The following is a 23,831-nucleotide window of genomic DNA, read 5'->3' on the forward strand; positions in this document are numbered from 1 at the left end:
GCAGAGAGAGAGAGAGAGAGAGCGGAGAAGGACGCAGTGTGGGCGGGTTAAGAAACGCCGAGAGGGAGGGGACGCCAGCGTAATATTCCCACCGTTTTCTACATATACTCTGTGTGGAGCAGGAAAAAAAACAAGGGCATCCATATCGCTGTCTTCATCGTCCTCACATCTCACCAGCCTTAAACTACCCATTTTCTCCTCGCCCTTCGGTGTGTGTGTCAAAGAACCCCCGTGTGTGTTTGTGTGTCAGTGTGCCCTCATCTCTACCTGGAAGGTTCGGAGGGGTTTTTTTTTCTGGGGGGGGGGATCACCGAGCTGAGAGAGGCGGATGCTGCGAGCGTAGAGGCAGGGTACCAACCAGGAGCATCACCGCACTCACCACGGTAATGTCAAACCTGCTTATACGGTTAACCTTCATTTCTGTCCTCTCTTTCTCTTTGCTCCTTTAGAAGCTCTCTAACACGACACAGGCGGCCATTGGAGCCCAAGCTGTTTAAATGTGTGTCAGCAGCAGCAGCCTCATTATTGTCGCATAGCATGTTTGTCTGTGTAGCCTGAACAACCTGTGCACTAGATGGACTATCCTGTTTTATAATGAGTCTTGTTTTTTTTAACTACTACGTGTTTCCCTGTTGCCTTTTAAAGGACTGCAGCAATGTTAGAGGCTGTTAATGTCAATGAGAGCAGAAATAATACCACCCTAAGGACTCATTTTTCAGTTGTGACCACAGGATAACAGCAGCTGCATTTCCGTTTTGACCTTAAAACAACCACAATTAAAACGTGAGGAAACACCCTCACAATGATGAGCAAAAGCCATTACAGTGTCACACTCACGTCCAGACCAGGTGTGTGTGCACGCTCCTCTAGGCTGGATTTCAGATCTGCAACTGCAAGCTGTGATTTTGAGGAAAGCCAGGAAGCAGCATTATGGTAAAACAATTATTCATGCAGCTCCACATACACCTCACTATGCAGGGCTTTATCTCACCTATGTAGACATGTTACTGCCATGCACATGTTTTACTCCACATACAACAAGGTATAAAAAAAAGAGACCCTATCTGTGCACCATCTGAAAGGCCTGACCTGTCTCTCTCTCTCTGTGTTAATACTTTACCCGTCTCTTCCAGTGCTTACCAGTTCTTAATGCATGTACTGTTCCTTCCTCACCCCACCCTGTTGCCCCCTCTACCTTTGCCTCTACCTCTCCTTTCCTCCCTCAGATGGACAGAATGAATTTTCTCTCCTTCTTCCTCCTTTGCTTGACTTCCGTTGCCACTGGCAACAAAGGTCAGTTCCTCATCGTTTTGATTGTCTGTTGAGATGATGGTCCTTTCGTCATGATTTTCATCGTGTAACTTTCTTGCTATAGCCAAACTAAACTATATTTCCTCAATGCAAAAACAGCCTTTCATGTGACATACGTACGTGTTTGTTCATTTTGTGTCTCGTGACCCCGTGTGCATGTGCCTGTCTGTCGCCCAAGCTGTGATGATAAATCTTTTCCCTCCTCTGTAGCACATTTATCATCCACGACTCTGATTCAACATCATTGTTTCCATGATTATCACGCCGGGGGAAGGAGAATGACACAGACAGCAGGGGAAGGAGAGTGTCAGGAGGAGGTGGAGGGAAGGACGAGGAGATTGAAGGAGGAATGGAGTGTCAGGGGGAAACAAGGAGGGAGAGACAGAGACGTTAGGAGAGGGAGCCGTGACAGGAGAGGAGAGGACGTGGACGAAAAGATACATGGAGGAGGTGGTGGTGGAGGAGGGAGAGGTGGTACGTGAGATCAGGTGACACGAGGGGAAAAAGGAAACGATACCAGAGTGCGTGTGTGAGGGAGACAGACGAGGAGGGGTGGTGGGGGGGGGGGAGTTGTTGAGCGATAGAGTGACAGAGAGAGAAAGAGTGCCAGCAGAGACAGAGAGAGAGATGGAATGGGATGCCTCTCAATCTGTAATCCTGGGTGTAATCCACAGGCCTGATGCTCAGATTAATGCTATATAGCAGAGGAGGGAGGGAGGGAGATCAACTGAGGGGACAGAGGGCACGAGATAAATGACCAAAAAAGAGACATGACAGTGGAGTGTGGAAGTGGAGGAGGAGGAGACCATGTCTGTCTGGACATTTATAGGAGAGAGGATAAATATCTGAAATGAGGATCAGGCTATTGAACCTCAACTTTATAAGACACTGTATCAAAAATACTCTGAATAAGAGAGATCGGTCAAATGTGTGCTCTAACTCCTTATTTAAATCTGGACCCACCCCCATGCCCATACACTTTCCAACTATTTTATTTAGGCGAAGTACTTCTATTGCTTGATTTTGACATTTAAACAGAACGAGGTGTTGAGCATTGAAAGAAAAATTGAGATACATTGATTTTTCTGTTTATTATATTCTTTTGTTATGGTCAGTTAAACATCAGGCAGTCCTGAGAAAGTCCTGTAGTAAATTCAAGTCGCTGATTATTGTAACTTAATTGTATTTTTATTTTGGACAACCAGCAGTACAACACCTAATGATGTTTTTTTTTTTTTTCATTTTTAAGCACGTTATAGACAGAAGCAAACACATTGATTGTTGAGTGGGGAACATTTTAGTTTTCTGTCAGTCACCTTGATTCAGCCTCCTGTTGTTCCTCCACTGTAAGAGAGGCATCAACTTAGTATACACATACACTGCGTAACACTGCTCTAATAAATATTATGAATTAAATCTGCGAAAAACAAAACTGGAATAAACCCTTCAGTTTGAATTCATAGTCATGTTAGCACAAAGCCTTTCACAAAGTTATTTCATCCATTTTAATAATGTTTCTCTGTACACAGCATTTGAACATTGTAGCTGGTTGAGGCTTGGCCATTTTTTTTATTTACTAGTCCTTGTTTTTTGTAAAATCATTGTTAAATAAAAAAGTGTAATATTTTCCACTGAAATGTAACTGAGAAGAAGTTTAAATGAGCAGAAATGTATTCCAACCTAAAGTGGAAACAGGTGGACAGATACTGTTCGCACACTCAATCAACTGCAGTGTGACAAACTTCAATTCTTTCAGTGAGACGCTGAACATGTTTAGGTTTAGGACTTCCTCCAACAACAGAACAATATGTTTGCTCTTTGCAGAGGTCATGTTTGAATCTGAACATGTTTCAATGTTCTTTTGATGTTTTTTAATACAAAAAAAAAATTTGACATATTAATCAATAGAAAAAATAAATGATTGGTGCCGTCTTAATGATAGCTCCAGTTGCCTTAAGTACAGACCTCGAGTTAAAATACTGATAGCATGCTCAGGTATCAACACAGTAAGGTATCGGCTCAGTAATCGAATTTTCTAGTAAGACTCTGCCCTGCTTTTGAAGATAGAAGTTTGATCAGTTTATGAACCGACAGCTTTTTTCCTTTGTTGATTCTCCTCTCACAGTCGAGACGGCAGAATTGTTCCAGTCAGATTTAGTAGAAGATGTTCAGTGAAGACAACAAAGCAGCAGCTAAACACAGGTCCTGTTCCTCTGTTTGATTTCAAACTCTACAGCTTCAGTTTCACTGATTAAGGACAACAAGAGGAGTGTGTGTGTGTGTGTGTGGAGGGGGGGGGGGGTTCCTCTGGCTTTTTTTTTTTGTCTTCTTCACTTTGCTGGAGTGTAAAATCGTCATCCTTCTGGCTCATTAACTTGGCCTTTGATCATCCGGCACAGAACATTCAGCACAACGATGAATAATTAATTCGCAATTAAAGGTTAAACTCACAGTAAACCTCCGGCATTTGATTTGGCTGTTTTTTAGTGCATTATTGTGTGGCGCCTGTGGCCGGCCAGTTTGGCTGATTGATATGAGCAATATAGCTCCCTGTGTGTGATAAGGTGAGATCAGAACGGCTTTAATTATACTGCCAGGCAGGGAGGAGAGCAGAGGGAACAAGAGAAGGTCTGCACGGAGAAAGGAAGAAAGAGTGGGAAACTATGCGGGTCTGATTACATTTGTGTCTTTGTGGTCACACGCATACATTCATTCTGTATTTCTCTTCTAATGCCCTCTCTCACCACATCCTCACCCGTAATGGAGGGTTAAAAATAGACACGTTGGTCCTTTATAATTGCTCCGTTTAACCCACAGCCTCTTTGGTCTCTCTCTTCTTCTTCTTCTGTGCCGTTTAGCCAATAAGCACAAGCCATGGATCGAGACCGAGTACCAGGGGATTGTCATGGAGAACGACAACACAGTGCTGCTTAATCCTCCTCTCTTTGCCCTGGACAAAGATGCTCCACTACATTATGCTGGTAACACAAACAATGACCATAGGATGAGAGAGAGGGAACAAATGATGTATGATTTTACTGAGCACTGTGAAAAATAGATCAAATAAAACACTTGGCCAACCAAATTATAATTATCTCACTAGGTCTTACTAGTAAACAGGACTTTTTTTTCTCACAGAGAGACGTTAAGAGCTAACAGATTACTGCCATATTTCCCAAAAGACAAAATATTAATGGCAATATATTCAGTCACAGAGTCCCACTATTTTTAGCCCATCATAGTGAAATTCAACCCTTCATCTCAGGGGCAATGTGCAGCACTCTGCAGCCTGATGAAATAAGGTTGTCATGTTTGCACTCCTGGAAATAACCATGTTCAGTCAAATTATAAGAGTTCTGCTGGAATTACTCGAGCTGGTGTCAAGAAGGAGGAGAAAATTAGCTGTTTGAGCAAGAAACCTTCTTCTACTTCAACTGGTGTCAAGATGGGGAAGATCAGCCGGCAGGATTTATTTTGGCGCTCGGCTGCAGTCTATTTTACTCTCTGCTTAAATTGATTGTGAAAATTAAGTATCACTTAAAGGAGGAGTGCAGGAAATCTGTGTGCACTCTGTTAATAATCTGAAAAGAGATTTAACTTTGAAGCTACAGTAAGTAGCTTGAAAGGAGAAGAAGAAGATATACTTTATTAATCCTGCGAGGGGGAAATTCAATTACAAGTTACAGTCAGTTGTTACAATGACTTTAATATTAATATAGAATCAGATTTGTCCCTCTTAATAATAGCTGAGTTCTGTTTTTTTAATACAGAATGATGACTTAGATTGTGGACACTTGGACTGGGCTGATTGGTTGATAGAATTTCTGGCTGTATGTCACCGGTTTTTGTGTCTGTGATGATATAATGGAGGTCATTATTTTTTTCAGAAATCTTTTAGAAACAAATTCAAACAGCTTCACAGAAAATTTACAGAAAAGGGACCTTTCATAACAAAGACAATTGGGACAATAAAAAACTGGAAAGACAACTAAAAAGTCAAATTAATGTTTTACTAGGAAAGAAATAGAGGAATCCCTGAGGTCTAAAGAACCATTTCAGCAGAAGATCCACAGTCTGAGACAGCTGACAGACTTTACACAGTCATTTTTACCTTTTAGTCCAGACTGTGGTGTTACAAGGATGTAAAAGAATATATGCTGGAGGTTGATAGAGTGCCTAAAAAGTAATGTGGAAAATCTATCTCAAATCTACGAAAGCTAAAGTCATCAGGAAGCCAGTATGTGCATGAATGATCTCTCTTAGTTGTTTGTCAGAGCTGCATCCTTTTGTTTAGTCTGCCAATGTAGACAAAAGAGACAATACCATTGGTATATTAAAAAAAAGAATAAAAACCAGAGTAAGGGATAAAGTCTAGCATCACACATTTCAAGACGATTGTGGTAATAAATAAAACGGATGATTTGACGTCACTCTGTGTTCATAGAGTCCTCCCTCTCACTCGTCACTGTTCTCTCTCCAAGGTGAAATCTGCGGCTTCCGGGTTCACAATGGCCCCTCAGGTTCGGGTTCGGTCCAGTTTGAGGCCGTGGTTCTGGACCGCTCCACCGGAGAGGGCCTGGTCCGATCCAAAGAGCCGCTGGACTGTGAGAGCCAACGGGAGCACAGCTTCACCATCCAGGCCTACGACTGTGGAGAGGGACCCGATGGAGTCAACAGCAAGAAGTCACACAAGTATGTCCACTCTCTGCCTCTTTCTCCTGCGATGGAGCTCTGCTTCTGTCACTGAAGGAGGAAAATCTGATTCAGTGTTATTTCTATTCCTATAAACATTTCATTGTAAGTTTTCACATATTTTCTCATATTTTAAAAAGCTAAGACTAAGATATAAGAGGCATGTTTGTAAGATAAAATGTTAAAATGGCTCAAGTGAAGGTTACAAATGTGAAGTTGTCATTATATTATGAAATAAAAATCCTACTTTGTGAGCTAAATTATCAAAATAACGAGATAATAAAGTGAAAATGATCAGATTATATTCAGCAAAAGAGATAAAAAGTTAAGAAAGACGACAAAAGGATGAAGAAAGTCGTAATAATAATTCCTTAAAATCTAAATAAAATGTCAAGCTATGAGATTAAAAGTTATACAAATGAATGAGACTGTGTTTGTTTTAATATTGTTAAAATATCTCTATTTCAAAATACTGATTTACCATGGCAATATCTTCTGGCCAGAGTTCTTTTATTGCCCACATGGGCCTCTGTGTCCTCCCCTCTAAAACAGATATTTAACGTTTTAAATAACAATTACAGCCTCTCTCTGCTGCTTCTCTGGCTGTGCTCTGTAATGACCATCCAGCCTGTTCTTGCTTCCTAATGTGACGATAATAATCCCTTTCCCTCGGCTTGTGTTTTGCCTCCCACCCCTCCTTCCCTCAGGGCCACTGTGCATGTTCGTGTTAACGACGTCAACGAGTTCTCCCCCGTGTTCGTCGAGCGCCGCTACGAGGCTTCGGTCCCAGAGGGGCGTCTGTTTGACCGAATCGTGCGTGTGGAGGCTCTGGATGCTGACTGCTCCCCTCAGTACAGCCAGATCTGCTTCTATGACATCATCACTCCCAATGTGCCCTTCGCTATTGACAATGATGGTAAGACATGGTAATGTCTGTATCTCTCAATAGCCCATCAGTGAACGTATCATTTCCTTTTTACGCTGCCTGAAATCTTTTCTCTATATAGCCTCGGTTAAAATAAATAATTAAAAACAATATTCAGCTCAGTTTTCAACCCCAGTTATTCCAAATTAATGTGGAACAAAAACACAGACTGCAGATACAGCTGAGGTGACAGAGTGAGATCAGCTGTTTAATATCCTCACAGGTAGAAACCAAGAAAGACTTTAAAATAGACTCTGGGTGGGCGGACTATTGTTCTGTCTTTGCATAAAAACACTGCAGCAGCTGTTCTGTTTTATATACGTAGCATCCTTTCTTGTAGCTTCCCTAACTTCTTCTCATTACGTCCGTTGTACGACTGCTGGGGGATCAATTGAAATGTGACACAACAGCTGAAGGGGACCGTGTTTAAGAATGACTCTGCAGAATCGTCCTGGCCTCACTTTAAGAGGATGAAACAGCTCCTTTCTTTCTGTTTTTTTGGGTCAGACTGGTACAGCAGCAGCAGCAGCAGCTCAGAGACCTTTTGTTCCAACCTTGTTTCCAACGCTGTGGGCTTGTCATTGTCTATTTTCTTTTTTCCTTACTTTGTCTTTTGATATCTCTTTATCCCTCTGTTTCGCCTCTCACCATCTCACAGCATCATCTGTCGTAGCTATTGTTTGTCAGCTGGCATGCTGAGCGCCGTCAGCCAATCAGCCTTTATCTCTAGAAAACAGGAAAAAACCTTCATTTTTTTTATTCTCTCCCCTGCACATTATCCTCCTCCATGTTTCTTACTTCTATTCCTGACTTTATAATGTGCAGAACAGGCTCTGCATACGTGCAGAAAAAGCTGCTGTTCATTTCTAATGTTTTTTTTTTTTTAATTATGCAAGCTTGTTGTTGATGACTAACGCTTCTATCCCTGTTCCAATTTTGTTCTTTGATTCATTCTTTTCTCATCCTTTTTTTCTTTGTCTTGCACTGTCTCCTAGGTAACATTAAAAACACGGAGCCTTTGGATTCCAAACATCAGCGTGTTCACACCTTCTGGGTGACCGCCTTCGACTGCGGGAAGAACCGGGCGCAGGCTGACGCCCAGGTCGTTGTCACTGTCAAACCGTCGTGCAAACCCGGCTGGATGGGTAAAACAAAAAATAATCATATTTAGAAAAACTTCTGAGGCTTTAGGCTTTAGGTTTGATAACTGTATCACTGACACTGGAATGTGTGGGCAGGCACTCAGATGAATCACCTTTGCATGTTTATATATCAAGAGCAGAGTTTTAAAGAGGAAGAGCCGCAGCCAAGTTATATCAAGGCAAACCAATTAAATAAGCTGTGAAAATATGCTTATAAAATCCTACATATTACCATGACACTCTCCCTGACATTAGATTTCTCTCGAGGATGAGTAGCGACTGTTTACTGACAGACTTTCAAGTTCATGCATATGAAATGTTTCAATGTATACCGTCATTAATTTAAATATAAAATCTAATACAGTGAGGCGCAGATGGACTCTCTATTTCTCGTTTTGTTTTATAGCCACTGTCCCATCAAATAAAGGTAAACAAAAATGTAATAGCAACTGGTATTGGTATTTCTGGACATGTTAGAACATAAAAAGAAATGTTCTACTCATGGTACATTGCTTAAGTTGTCCATGCTGGATGATGAGTGTTGCAGCATTCAAAACAAGCAGCAGCCTTGATTTGAAAAGCTCGATGTGAGCAGCTTTCAGAAGGGGCAAAGCAAATAAATGTCTCCAGCCTGCAGCAGTCGGTTGAAGTATTTAATAGAGCATTGAATTTATTGTATACTCATATTTTATAAACAGTGAAGTATCTGCTTGTGTTCTTCGTGTAATAATTGACGCACTGATTTTAGGATGGACCAAGCGCGTGGAGTACACGCCTGGGTCTGGAAGCATCCCCCTGTTCCCCAGCCTTCATCTGGAAACCTGTGAGGAGACAGTTTGGAACATCCAGGCCACCGTAGAGCTCCAAACAGGCCACATCGGAAAGGGCTGTGACAGGGACAGTTACTCTGACAGATCAGTGCGACGGCTGTGTGGTGAGATCTTGTTTTACGCCTCAAACCTCTCGGTTTATTTGGGTGACAGAAGCCTTCTTTATCAACAACCTCTCTGTCTGTTCCTCAGGTGCTGTGAGGGGCGAGGTCGACCTCCTCCCACCTCCATCCCCCGCTGCCAATTGGACAGCTGCTCTGCCCACCCTCCCCTCCTCTGACTCATCTCTGGTCTTCTCCTTCAACGGGTCAAACCACGTTGCAGTGGTGCCCGATCCTGTTGTCTCGGCTTTATCGGGCGACCACTTCACCCTGCAGCTGTGGATGCGAAGGGGCGGAGCCAACATCCAGCCTGCAACTACCCAGACCAGAGGAAATCGCAAGGAGGAGGAGACTATTGTGTGCAGCACTGTCAGGAACGGTGTGTCATCTTTTACATTGAATGCATTTTGAACGTTTTTAAATGTTAAAAGAATTTATTAAAGCTTGAAAAAAAAAAAACCTGACACCACCTCCAGAAGGCGACTCTGACCTGCAGGGAAACAGATGGGAAAAGTAAAAAACAAAACAGCTACTATCGAGTTGCTCTTGCGAGAGATTCTGAACCCCAGTTGTTCCACTTCAGCAGCCAAGTGGGCTGAAAACACTGCTGTTGTGCCAAACAGAACATAGTTTGTATATTTAAAGTGTTTTCTTTGTGACTCTGAGGGCCCAGTGCTAAAAGAAACTCTTTGAAAACAGCCAGGTTAAAACGTATCGGAAGCTTTAATTGCACAGTTTAATTTCTTTTTGCGTTTATGCTCTACTTTCCGATGTTTTCACCAGACCACTCTGAACTTTTCCTCTTTAGATGACTCCTTCTCCCACTACTCGCTCTCTGTCCATGGCTGCCGTCTCTCCCTCTTCTACTGGCCCGACGTCTCTGCCGCGCGGCCCGTCAAGTTCCTGTGGAAACTGGAGCAGGTACATTGGGAACTGCAACACGATGCTTTGATGTGCTCACTGACTCTGTTTGTACTTTATTGGTACCTTTAAATTAGGCTGAAATGGAAGAAAAAGAAAAGTTAAGTTTTTATATTTGTGCATTCAAAAGATGTGGCTCATAGCCCCGGGGGATTACAAGACACAAATATTTAAAATAACATCCATTTTCAAACAAAAGAACAAAAACAACAAGAACTTTTCACAGACGTCGTTATGCAGAAATACTTCACCTGAACTCTTTTCTCCTCTCAAGGCTCTCTGAAAAATACATACTTAAGTTGTTTTATGAAATGCCTCCTCAGTCTTGATGCGCTGATCTCTTTACATCAAATCAATTTATGTTTTTATCTCATTGAGTGAAGTGCTCTGCAGATCTAAGTAGAAAGGTCAACGGGAAAACAAAGTGCAACACATTTTCAGATCATGCAGACAGAACACTGAACTCGTCTTTGTCCAATTTCAACATTGAGTGGTGACATACCGTAAATTCCGGACTATAAGCCGCTACTTTTTTCTCACACTTCGAGCACTGCGGCTTCTACTCCGGTGCGGCTAATGCATGGATTTTTTATGGGGGACAATGAGCTTCTGCCGCAAAAACATTTGACTTCGTCACGTCGGATCTTAATATCAGTCATTTTGCGCTTCATGCACGCACCCTCATGATGGAAAACACACGGAGAAATACATATGATGCAGCTTTCAAGTTAAAGGCGATCGACCTGGCTGTCAAAGAAGCTAACAGAGCTGCTGCACGTTAAGATGACACTGACAGCGACAACAGAGACTGAGGAAGTGAGTAATGAAGTCATTCTGAGGCAGTGAATGGATGGACTTTTTCTTGTGAAATATATTACGGTCATCTTTTTCATCAGCCGTGTTACAGACACCGTCAGCTAGGCTTCGTATTGTAACGGTTCATGTTGTAAAGTCAGTAGTTGATAATGTGTTCATAATTCCGATTATGTGGAGAGTCAGTGAATGCACCAGCGAGAACGTGTTGAGTGGCTGTATGAGAGAACGCTGGGGGAGAGAGTTGGATTGTTACGGCAAGTTATGTGTTGCTCTCTGCTGTAAACGGCGTGGTCACGGCCGACAGTGATCGGGTTATTAAAAGTTATTATTTGAACGCTCTCGTCGTCCTTTAACGTCCGTACGGACGCTACAGTATTTGCGGATGTTACCGGTAGCCTACGTCTGTGTAAATAGCTCTTGTTATAGCGTGGACACCTGCGGCTTATAATCAAGTGCGGCTTATATATGTACAAATACATTTATTTACTTATTTTTAGCCGGTGCGGCTTATATCCAGGTGCGCTCAATAGTACGGAATTTACGGTATTTACAACCTTGATTTCTTCAATTCTTTAGTATGTCATCTTTGAAAGATGACAGAGACGCAGCGTTACATCCCTGCATGTGTGAGTGTGTGTGGTTGGCTGTGTTGGGGGTTAAGAGGGGCTAAAGGGGGGAGGTTTGTTTTGACTGGAGTCGACGTTTCCAGACAGATTGAAGCAGCGTGGATTAAAGGATGCTGAGCTGATACAATGAAGATTTGACAAATCCCTCTGTCTAAACCACCATATCTTATTACCCAGGTCTGTCTTTTCCGACCCTCTGTCTCCATGATTCCCTCGTCTTTCCTTTTCTCTAGTTATCAAGATAGATAAAACGTGTACAGAAATGTGCATACTGTATGTGAGTACAGTTTTAATGTAGCCTACTTACTTTACTGCACTTCATTTAAAGGAATATACTTTTAGGTCCTCCCTATTGATGTGACAGCTGAAAGTACATTCAGTGGTGATCAGGACTTCAACTGGCAACCCTCTTGTTCCAAACCCAAGTCCCTACAGACTGACCAAGTGCCACCCCCATTAATGTTTGTAGAATACATGCATTAAACCAACAGCTCAAAACTGTCTCAATATGACCCTTTTGTTTTGAAAGTCAAGATGCGGCCACTTTTTTATGCTTACAAGTTGTAAATAATTTCCCCTCTCGAACGATTGTACATGATTAAAGCAGACCATCTTCTTTTCTAGTCCATTAATCATCCCTTCACCCCTTAACTTTATCGAGTGATCCCTGAGAAGCTCTCGACCCTTAGGTTGAGAAACTTGCTAACATTACAAAAAGTCGTTAGAAGGAGCTCCTCGACCGGCGTCTGCAACGGCTCACTGAGTGTAATTCGATTCTGTAAATTTGTGTTTCCTGTAAAAACAGAAAGCTCTAACAGTTTGAGTGCTGTGTTTCAGGAAATCAAAAAATACAATTAAGAGTACCAACAAAACATCCGGTTACCGTTATCAAAAGGAGGAAAAAGGGAAAACTTTTTTTGAGCTTAAAAAAAATCTATTTCAACCTTACAAATAAAATATGTAATAACATTTGAAATCTAGAGTCTGTTAAACGAGTACTTTCACTTTTGACACTTGAAGCTGTGAGTTCTAAGTTGTGACTACAGGACTGTTGATTGCAATGAAATATTTGTCTTTAAGTAAAAGATCTCAGTAGTTTTTAATTCACTGACTTCAATTCCAACTTTATTGTCCTTGACGGGAATTTTTGCATCCAGGCAAACACCATCAAAGAACATGAATACCCAGGCACATGGAACTACATAAATACTTTGATGGCCTGAGTGATAAAAGAGAGTCGGGGGTTCAGACCTCAACCCTTTAGAAGTGTTTGGATTGTGTCTTTTCTTTACGCTTGGGCTGACTCATTATTTTCTGTTCAACAGGTGTGTGACAGCGAGTGGCATCATCTTTCACTCAGCGTCCAGTTCCCCTCTGTCACCCTGTACGTCGACGGTGTAACCTTCGACCCTGCCCTCATCCATGACAACGGGGCCATCCCCAACCCAGCCCCTCGCCAGAGGATGTTCATTGGCGCCTGCTGGGGTACGACGCTGAAATTTATGCTCCATGAATCCGCAGCTGACACACATTTCACTCCAGCTTTATGATGGATTCTGACAGAAATGAATGCATGCAGAGAGCCTGCTTTTTTCTGTTGCATAATTTCAAGGAGATGAAATTCTGCAGTTTGAATTCCTTGTTGCTAAAATGTCATTTCAATTAAATCACACAACACACAAAAGAGCAGGCTGCCCATTCTGGTGGAAGCACCGACAACCCTGGCAAGGCATTACAATCTGCAGAGACATTTTCCCCTTGTGCCATTTACTACCTCGTTTCACTCACTTATAATTTGGTTGATGCATTTTATCTTGGAGTGCTAATAATATAACTGACTTTATCAATTATTCAGGAACGCAGCACAACACGAGAGCCAGACAGCTATCAGCCACTTACACCCGAAACGCTGGTTAAAATGGGAAACTCTGGCGGCCAATTAGCTGTGAAACACACAGGAACACACACAGAAACGCACATATTTCAGGGCCTTCCACTCCGCAGTGAAAGCTGCTCTGTTGCTTGCTTGGCAACAGCTGCTGCCAGATAATGAGGAGATGGTGAATTTCTGAATTTTATCAACGGGTATAATTTTGCTTGTGTTTCCTAACACGTGTTTTTTTTGTTTTTTTGTTAAATTATTCCTCCTGTCAGTCTCTGGCACCCTCAGTCGCACTTTCTTTTCATACCAAGTATTTTTCTCAGTTGTTTTATGAGTGTCTCTGCTTCTTGGTTTTCCCTGCAGAGCCAGAAGAGAAGCAGAAGGAGATACTGAACAACACCATCCCAGAGGGTAAAGACTCAGGTGACCTCCCTGTTTTCACACTGTTGTGAGCATGAGGCTCTGCAGTCTGTTCTCTATTATTTATGGGCCCATTAGAATATAAATGTGCTGTTTCATAATGCACTGTCTCTGCTCTTTAGTGAAGTATGTAGGAGGGTACCACGGCCTGTTGTCGGGGGTCACGGTGCGCCCGGGCAGCGTGGAGCCTCACAGTGTGGTCGAGTGTCTGTACGCCTGCAGGGAGGGGCTGGACTTTGGAGACCTGGAGACTCTGGGCTCCGGCATGAAGGTAAATACTCCTGAGGACTGACAAGAGGTCCATTTCTAATTAACATTTCACTCAAATGTGTGTTGAAATCCATCTTCTTGACACAGCGCCACATCCACCAGATGTTCTGAATACATCTTGAATTCAACATGACTCTCATTTTTATAAGATAAACTTTAGAAAATACATTTTCTACGAAGTACAAAAAAATATAATAAACCCTCTGTACAATCTTTTAGCCTAGTTTGTTTATTTTCATCTTGCTTTTGGTTCTTTATCTAAAAATCTTCCTGATACTGACGGATGACCAAAGCCAGTTTCAAAATCAATTTTTTTGTTGACTTAGAGATACATTATCCCTCATATATGTTTTATTCATATTATCCTCAAAGGATGAAGCTTTATTTTTTTAAGTAATCCTCTGAGCTCTCCGACTGTGACTACAGATCTAACGCTTCATTACTCATTTAACGCACCCTGGTTTAAAATTCCAGTTTAGATCTTTTTTTTTTTTTTTTTAACAGTTAAAACATCATCACTTGTTCCACATGTAAACGTTGCTCGACGGCCTTTCTTATTTGAATTCTTCACTAATTAAAGTGCATATTTCTACCTTTTTCCACATACCTGTTATTGAACATCACACATTAAAGAAATAGTTCAAAAGTTTTCATAATATGACAGAGAAATACAGCAAGGATCATTCCTCCCAATGGGCAGGAACATTTGAATTTGAAATACTTTCATGTAGCCAGATGTGTTTTTAACCTCCTCTAGTGGTGTGGTGAAGCACTTACACTTCTACATTGTTGTTGTATGTGATTTGTGTGTATTGCACATTATCGTGAGTCTAAAAGGAAACAAGAATTATTCAACTTAAATTAGTTTAGTATTATCCCCTTTCCAAAGTTTTCTTTTCCATGTTGATTCTCGTTAAACTTCATATAAAGTGTGAAATATCCAGCTGTGTCGTCTTGGTGATATTATACACGAAAGAATCATTCGGAATTAGACTAAAGGAAATGATTCAGATGTTCAAGCTTCTTCTTTGAACTTGCAGGTTCATGTGAATCCCAGTCAGTCAGTGTTGGTGCTGGAGGGAGACGACATTGAGAGCTTTAACCGCGCCGTGCAGCAGGTCACCTACAGAAACTCTCTACGCTTTGCCACCCCTGGTGTCCGACCCCTCAAACTGACCACCTCACTCAGGTACACAAACACACACATATAGCACACATGTTAAACACTTTTCTTACCATTGCAGATTTACTATATTTAATTTTAATTTTATTTATTCAGTATTTTTAAAGGGACAATGTATATCAATCAACATTTAGACAAACGTAAATGTAGCCAAGTTAGCCTAAATGCTAATTTTCCCTCTGCCAGATGTTGTTGGTAACTTGGAATTCAATGTAGCACAACATTGTCAAGAGCAAAAATAACAGACATACAGTATAAAACAATTTAATAAGAAGAGCAAAATATCCAATATAGCCTGTAATGGGATGATGCAGTTACAGTGAGAACGGGTAAGTAGACGACAACATCAGCGTTGACATTATTGGTTCTCAACATTATACTTAAATGAATGATAGGATGGGGACTGATCGATTGCATTATTAAATTCCACTGATGAGATGCTCGGATGGAAAGGACACCCTGGCTAGATGTGTGTTTTTCTAAGTGGGATTTTGCAGTCTAGTGGTTTGAGAAGCAGAAAGCACAAGTTTTGTTTGCATGTAATATTACTTCACTGGTGGGGTGCAGGAAAACCTGGTGGTTGTGTCGCATGTCCCATGTACAGAGGCTATAGTCCTTGATGCAGCGGTTGTTGGTTTGAATCCGGCCTCGGCCCTTTGCTGCATGTCTTCCGTCACTCTCTCACTTTGTCCTGCCTCTCTTCAGCTGTCTATTTAAGTGCAAATGATCCTGACAAATAAAATGAACATCGTATTTTAAGATCTGAATTTAGAAGAAGACTTGCTACATAAAGCTGTCAAATAATTGTGGCTGAGAACATAAAAGTAAAATATTTCTATCAAAGGTGTAGTAAAGTAGAAGAATGTTTTCACATTTCTCTAATAAAGTACTTCAGTATGCTTATCAGGGGGAGTCACATTTTAACACTGATAGAATACAAAGCGACTGAATCCCACCGTTCAACAGAAAACTTGACATCATATCATAACAAATTCAAGACGTGAAATACTATGATTCAAGGAAAGTGACAAAACAAGCACATTGTCTAAACAGCACAAATGTTTGATCAGACAGTTGCTAACAGTTCAGCATAGTGTCTGAGAGAGTCGGAGTAAACGTTGATCTGTGTGGCTGCTTTGACATTGAACTCATTAAACATGGACCTTGCCTTGCTGTGATAAGAACTAGCGTGGTATGACAGGAATGATTATATAGAGAGTGTGTCAGAGAGAGAGAGAGAGATAAGAAGGAACATCTTATCTCTTTGTTCACTCACTCGTACCAAGTAACTTTGCTTTGATTATGGACTACACAGCAGGTACTGCAGTCTGCCTGCGGGTTGTTGCAGCTTAGCTTGTTGCAGGTTCACTTCTTTTTTGACTCTTTTTTTCTGTTATCATGTTGCTCACTTACTTTTTCCTGGGGAAAAAAAACCCTCATACTACCAAGATGTTTTATTTTTGTATTTTTTGAAGCTTTTAACACATTTCTTCAGCTCTAAATGATCCGTGAATCCTTGATGCAGCTCAGTGAATCACCTGGCTGTGAAAATAAAAGCACACTAACTCTGTTTGCAGGTCAGCGCTCAGCCATGCTTAACAACTGTGAGCTGGCTTTCTGGCTTTAGCAGTCACTTTTAGCTGATCAATTATTCATTCATCTTGGGAAGCACAGTTCAGCACCTATGGGCTACAGTACTGTGGGTTATTCTGTATTTATACTCAGACTAGCTACATGCCAACAAAGACGATCTCATCAAACTGTCAGGCTGTGCAAATCTTAATTGCTACATTTTGGGACTGTTGTTTTTCCCCATGTTTATGAGATTTCACTGATTGCTAGACCAGAAAAAAAACTGTGCTGGAGTTGTTTTTTTTCCGACTGTTTTTAACATCCCAAATGATTCAAGGTCATGGAGAGATATTTTTTTTTTCCTGACTTGATTTTTTGCTCAAGTGTACCACCGTTTTTTCTTTTTTTCTTTTACTCCAGCGTATTTTATTGCGTGTGTGACGATTAGACTGATTTGAGGCCAGGAGTTTCCCAGATGGCTGAACAGCAGGCCCTTCTGGAGAGGCCGATACAAGCAGCTGCTCACTCTGAAAAAGTAACACACACACACAGTCCCTGCTTAATCCCCCTTCAAATATGACCCTAAATTATAGTGCAGACGAATAAATACATGTAAGCAGTCTGGCGAAAATCTGATTTTCTGGCAGTAAAATTCAACTTTAAGCAGAGCTTGTGGTTTTTTTAATGTTTTCTATTTACAGTGTCACAACGGATCAATGCTAACCACAGCCATGTTGGACTCAGTGTACAAACAAAGTTTGTAGAAATCTTTTGTGACTCCTGAGCATTGACTGTATATAAATATGGACAACATGTCTTTATCTCCTCAGCAGTAACGCATCCTTAAAACTCGTAATAATGAAGCACGACAGGATTTTTTAACGAGTTTGTGGTACCACTAGCTTAAGAGATTTTAAAGGTTGGCCCCACTTGTGGATTTTAAATCTTTTTTGCATCTTACAAAAGACAGTTGCTAACACCTGGCTAATGAGAACTACGGACTTTGTTAGCAACATTAAAAGTCATCATGGAGCTTAGTGGTGATGATATGATTTATAGCCTAACATTAGTATTTTACTCACACTGTTTGCAGTAAGACTTCAGAAATGTTTAAAGTAGTGAAGATTATCTTGAAAACTTGTAAGTGTCATAAACTATTTTTTGCCACAGAGTTTATTTTTAGCAATAATACAATTCCCCATAGGCTTTATGTGGATGGAACTGGTTTTTCCGGGTTGGCTCGCTAATCCCTGCAGTGCTTTAAACGCCCGCGGTGGGAGCTGTCATATTGTGGCGGTGAAATTAACCAAGACATTCACCGAAGGAATCTGGTTGGTGGAGACCCACAATTAATGCCACGCCCATTCTTCAACTAAAAAACATATAACCTATAAGAAGGCAAAGATTGCAGAACAAATTCTTGTGTTGATCAAATGGACATGTTTCTGGTTCTGCTGCATAAAGTCAGGTGCATTTGTTGAACTCTGCCCATCATGTCATACAGAGTCACAGGTGTTCAACTTTTCTATTTGATCATCAACGTTTCTTTAATTCACCATTATGGGAAGGCATCATGTCAAAACCAAGTGTCATTGCAATTGTAAGATACCACTAAAAAAACACCCTGCTGCTTCAAAGAGGCATTTCACAAGAGAAAATTCTTGCATTTATATCAGGATTTATTTTTCTGTAACTACACAAGTGTATCTCAGACTGACAGACAGACATCGCCATCTCTCTTGAGTCGCATCATTAATGTAGTGAAAAATTCTCTTTCTTACAACGCACACATCTTTACTCTGCGCCAGATGTTTCAATGAGGAGAGCTGCCTGTCCCTGAAGCAGCTGGAGGGATACCTGGTGGTTCTCCAGCCTGACGCCCCACAGATCTCTCTGTCTGGGGTTGGACCTCATCTGGCCCGTCCTGCCCCTGAGTTTGAAGGTCCCCGTGGTGTCCCCCTGTTCCCCGAGCTCCGGATTGTGTGCTCTCTGTCTCATGCTATCAACACAGCTGCACAGGGCATGGAGGGAGGAGGTGAGTCACACAAAGCGTCGTCTCGATGCTTCCTCATCTTGATGGATTCTTGATTCTTGATTTAAAGATCTCTAATGATTTTTGTCATCTGTGTCTGCATTTGAATGGTTTTTTTTGTTGGGGTAACGATAACAAATCCTTTCTGTTGCCTGTTAGCACTGATGTCCGACGCCGTGGCTCACACTTTGGATGGCTGTGAGGTCCAGCCGCTGGGGGAGGAGCTAAACCCTGAGAGGGAGGAGCTCCTGGTGGACATGGATGTTGTGCGAGAGAGGGGGCTGGAAATCATCAATACTACTGCATACATTGCCATCACAGGTACTTTGCATGAAGACATTCTGAATAGATTTTAAACCACCATAGAAAACTATTTGTCTACTTTGAACTCGTCGAGTTTCATTAAATTAGATTTTAAATCTCAGCAAACTAGAGAGACCCGAAAGATATCACAAACTATGCCTGTTGTTGTCTCTCTGATTGAACGCCTGCAGTGTGTCTATTTGTCGTGTGTATGATTTAATAAGCAAGGATGACATTTGTGGGAAATATTTTTTGGGTTTTGTTAAAAAAAAAAAAGTTTATATATGAACTAAACTAAGGTGGCCAGTTTGTTATCTTATTTAATTGAATTATTTATCAGGGTTAATTCAAAGGGGCAAACAACTGTCCTAATATTGGAAGTAGCACAGAAATACATTGTCAACTTTTCCAATGAATAACTGTAAGACAAACACAAATGAAACCAGCTAACTGGAAAAACTAGTTAAAACTACTTAATTGTATTCTTTTCTTGCTGGTTTCAGCATCACTAAGTGAGGCCTGTTTTTATGTTAAAATAAACATTTTTACACACTGTGTATAAAATTAAATATTGTAGATTACCCATGACTTGAAAAGTAAAAGTTATCCATTCCTTACAGCCACGCTCTCAGTAACTTTGTTCTCTGTTTTCTTCTTCCTGCTCTAAACTTGTCTTCTCCACAGTCAATGACCTTTCATAGACTCACTCTCTTCGGTTTTCTTCCTTTCTCTTGTTCTGCGCTCCCTCCAGGTGCCGAGTCCATCTCAGTGTACGAAGACGTCCTTCGCTCAGTCCGCTACCGACTTGCCAAAGGCTCAGCCCGCTTTGAGAGACGTTTCCGTCTGTCTTGCTCTGAGATGAATGGCAGATACACCAGCAATGAGCTGACTCTGGAGGTGAGAAGAAACATTATCCACATTTTATCTCTAAAACCAACATAAAGATGATGTGTTAGATTATAGTGGTTACATATTGAAAACAACAATGGGATTGCAGATTCTGTGTATTTTTGTTGTTGTAAACAGTGAGGTCATTCCTTCTCTCCTCCTTTCCCCATTCAGGTAAACTTCCTCCACTCTCTGGACAGTCTGTACCATCCGTCCCACCTGCTTGCCTCCCAGCAGCAGTTCCTCCATCCATCCCACCATGCTGGAGAGCTGAGTGGACACACACTGCCCAACCCACACCGCAACTCAGGTGACATTTCCGTCTACTCAGCCTTTCCTATGCTGTACACGTCATGCTCTAGTTCAGCCCCAAAGTGCCTCCTAATGAAAGATAAAAGAAACAAAATACAGTTGTGTCATATGTGTGACAGATAATTCTGGTAGCCTAATGGTTTGGGCACATCCCTTCAAACTGCAGCATCTGTGCTTTCATCCTCTTTTTTAGCTGGTTTCCTGTGGGATCCTGGTTTTGTTTTTCAAGTGAAGGAGGAAGTATGAATCAATCACTGTTAATCTGCTAACACCCTGAAGTATGCCGCAACATGGCAGCCAAGTCAGAGCATAGCAGGATGGTACAGGTCGATAATTTGGGGACCCTTCCCGGCTTTAGTCAAAGCACACAAAAGACTGTACCACTTGGTGGAAACAGGGCTTGTCAGATAGTTACCAGGGTTGTAAACAATGCTGCCTTTGAAATTCTTCATAAACTTTAAGAGACATTTTGTTTGCCCTTACTGCTCACACACAAATACAAAGTTTGAATAAGTAAAGGTTTGATTAGACATTTCCTTTAAACACATCGTAAGCTTTTTTTTTTAGTTCTGTTACATTTTACTTTAATATCCAGAGTGGTGCATATTCTTGAGCAGATGTTCTTCAACTTGAAGGCATTCTGTATTTGGGTCAACATATGTTCAAACTTGAACACAGCATCCCTTAGTTGATACACTCTGGATATGATGTGAAAATGGGTCCAGTTTTACAAAACAACTATTGAATGAATATATCTGCCTTTCATTAGTACACTTTTTTTTAATTCAGTATTTTTAACCAAAGAAAGATGCTTATTGAATTGGGTAAAATACAGCCCAATGCCTTTGGTTATTGTAATGAGAGAAAATGTCATTGGGGCTTACTCATACAGCTGTGAGACATCACTGAGGCTCTATGGCACTGATGAATTTGCTTCATATTTGTTATTAGGATCAATTCATGTGGCACCTTAAAAGTGGCTTTTCAATAATAAATATAATATAGATGCTCACAAAATCTTTTCACCACATACACATCACTTTGTTTTCTCTTCTTTTCAGTGGTACCAGGAGCAGCTACAGTCATCATAATGGTGTGTGTTGGTTTCCTGGTTGTCATGGTAATCCTTGGCGTGTTCCGAATCCGTTCCATCCATCGCCGTGGGGAAAGTCCCAGGGGCGGGGCTAAGGAGGGAAGCGGCCAGTGGGACGACTCTGCCCTCACCATCATCGTTAACCCCATGGAGGTAAAATAAACCCCACAACAACCCCAGTTAGCTTATTATTGTTAGATGATGAAGACCACACCTTTTCAACTCTCGCTTTTACCTGCACACAGTCCTACGAGTCTCGCATGGGCATCTCTGCCGACACAGAGGGGGAGGGGGAGGAAGACGAGGAGGTAGCCGAGTCCCCTGACGATGCCAGCGATGACCAGCGAATCATCATCAAGAAAGAGGGAAGGGACGGCAACGCCCGTCGCTATTGAGCCGCCAGTTCTCATGGAAACCACAAACCGGCTCACCAGTCACACACTCCAACACTTTTATTATTGACGACTGCTGACACCACTAGTATGAGGAATGTATGCTTACAAACACGACGCACAACACAGTCACTGTAATACTCTAGTATTCTGCGCCAAATGTGACCTATAGCAAACAAAGGGCAGATGTTCTCCACCTAAATGTTCTATGGCACAATGTATACAGTTAATGTAATTTAACCGCCTGAGCAAACCCCACCAAAATTGTATGTGGTGCACCAGTTCTAAATCACAAGATGGTAATGTGTCTGTTTAGTGTGTTACTGGTTGAATGAGACTGCTTTTGTTTAAAAAAGAAAAAAAAAAGATTGTACTTTTATTACTGGAAACAAAATGAAATCTATACGAAATGGAACCTGGAAAAAACATGCAAACAAGATACAAAGCCTTGATTCTGACATGTGTCTGCACTCCCCCTCAAGACTCGAGAAGTCTGTGCACAAGCTTAACATCTCAACATATTCCTCTACACTCGCAGAGTGAAGAAAGTACAGTCAGAATTTCTCTCATGAAAACAATAAAAAGTCTTTGCTTGCAGGAACTTTTAATTTATCGTGACTTATTTAGTGCTTCAGCTCCTAAATATGTTTTATGCAGGGCTGGTGTTTAGCTGAGAAAATTCAAGGACTATCAACCACACACCTCATCCTTCAAACAGACTCTGCAATACTCCATACATATGAAATAAAAGGCCTGAGTGTTGAGTCCATGCAACATTGCAAGGGGTTCAAGTTGGAATCTCTGCAAAGTTTCAACTTGTGCCACTATATCCCAAAAATATCTACAATAAACCTGGTGCAACCTCACGTCTAACCCACCCCTCACAGTGACCACAGGAATGTCTCTAAATGACTCACACTGCACTCTTTCACTCACTGCACACTGCTTTTACAATAACTGCAGGACGTCACATGCAAAAAAAAAAAGGAAAACAACACACACAAACACTACACACATTATGCTACTACCCCTGCTGTTTCCAGAATGTCCGCTCAGCTTGGGCAGTTTTGATTGTATTGATTGTAATGAATTTTCTGTACATACAGTGATGAATATAATGATATTATTGTTATTACTATTATTATTGCAGCAACACTTTAAGAGGGAGCAGATTATGACTTTACTTTTTCCCAGCTCCATTATTTGAGTAATCTCCTTTACAGCATCAGAAAACAGTATATTATTAATGATAATAATAGTAGTAGTGATAAGGATGATAATCCCTGGCTTGATGAGTGTCTCTTACTTACTGTGTGTAATATTGTTGTAATTTAAGAACTTGTCGATATCTGATCACAGAAAAATGGAGGGCACATTGTTGTGATACTCACACACGTCTCACTCATCTCACATTTGTTGGACCTTTTTTTTTTTTCACGTCAAAAACAACACCTTTTTTAAAGTTATTTTTTCACACCATGCAATATATTTGGTTCAATGAATGTACAACTGTGTGCTTCTCCTCACCTAACCCACCCCCTCTGCCTTTTCCCTCCACCTCTCCCTCTGTGTCTTGCTGTCTGTCTGTGTAGCCTATCAATGTGCAGTGCTAAATCTGTCAGTAAATAAAGCCTGTCGTTTTTGACTGTGATGTTAAGAAGGAATAAACAATGCATTGATTAATAACTTATATTATTACTATGTTACAATCTGAACATTACCTGTAATTATTGATACAATTATGACATGGATTATGCTGACTAATTGTTATTGAGAATTGTCAGAAAACATTACAAAATTCATAATAAAAACACTATATGACGTCTCCATGAGAGAGCTTTTTTGTTGGACGATAAAAACTCACTGAAGCGCAAACAACATTACAACCACACAGTCACTGCCAGTATTTATAAAAACCAACCAACCAAAATAATAAGATACTATCTTAAACATTTTTGTTTGAAAGTTTGCCACAAAATCAATGACGCATTTATATTGAATATTTTTTTTTCAGATATATTAAGTTAAATATACATCACTACATAATTATTTATTAGTATACCGGGTCATATTGCTGTTGGTTATGTTTAACGTGATGCAGTCTAGGATTATTAAAATAT

General features: G+C 41.0%; 1 protein-coding gene across 3 annotated transcripts; it reads left to right on the top strand.

Moving 5' to 3' along the window:
• Positions 1-19: 19 nt before the first annotated feature.
• Positions 20-23,543, top strand: clstn3 (calsyntenin 3). Of its 3 annotated transcripts, none has more exons than XM_079344281.1 (19): positions 20-383; positions 1,227-1,293; positions 4,170-4,292; positions 5,793-6,003; positions 6,711-6,919; positions 7,924-8,073; positions 8,819-9,004; positions 9,093-9,380; positions 9,810-9,922; positions 12,690-12,849; positions 13,610-13,657; positions 13,789-13,937; positions 14,977-15,125; positions 18,500-18,726; positions 18,883-19,044; positions 19,778-19,923; positions 20,089-20,224; positions 21,288-21,472; positions 21,565-23,543. In XM_079344281.1, exons 2-19 carry the CDS (start codon positions 1,227-1,229, stop codon positions 21,712-21,714), a joined length of 2,859 nt encoding a protein of 952 aa, XP_079200407.1. In that variant the 5' UTR covers positions 20-383; the 3' UTR covers positions 21,715-23,543. The 3 variants fall into 3 exon arrangements, with proteins under 3 accessions (XP_079200407.1, XP_079200408.1, XP_079200406.1); XM_079344280.1 differs by having other exon boundaries at positions 21-383; positions 13,610-13,669; XM_079344282.1 differs by lacking the exon at positions 1,227-1,293 and having other exon boundaries at positions 13,610-13,669.
• Positions 23,544-23,831: the final 288 nt, after the last annotated feature.

Source organism: Symphodus melops (assembly GCF_947650265.1).
Source record: "Symphodus melops genome assembly, chromosome: 5".
NCBI classification, from domain to species: domain Eukaryota; kingdom Metazoa; phylum Chordata; class Actinopteri; order Labriformes; family Labridae; genus Symphodus; species Symphodus melops.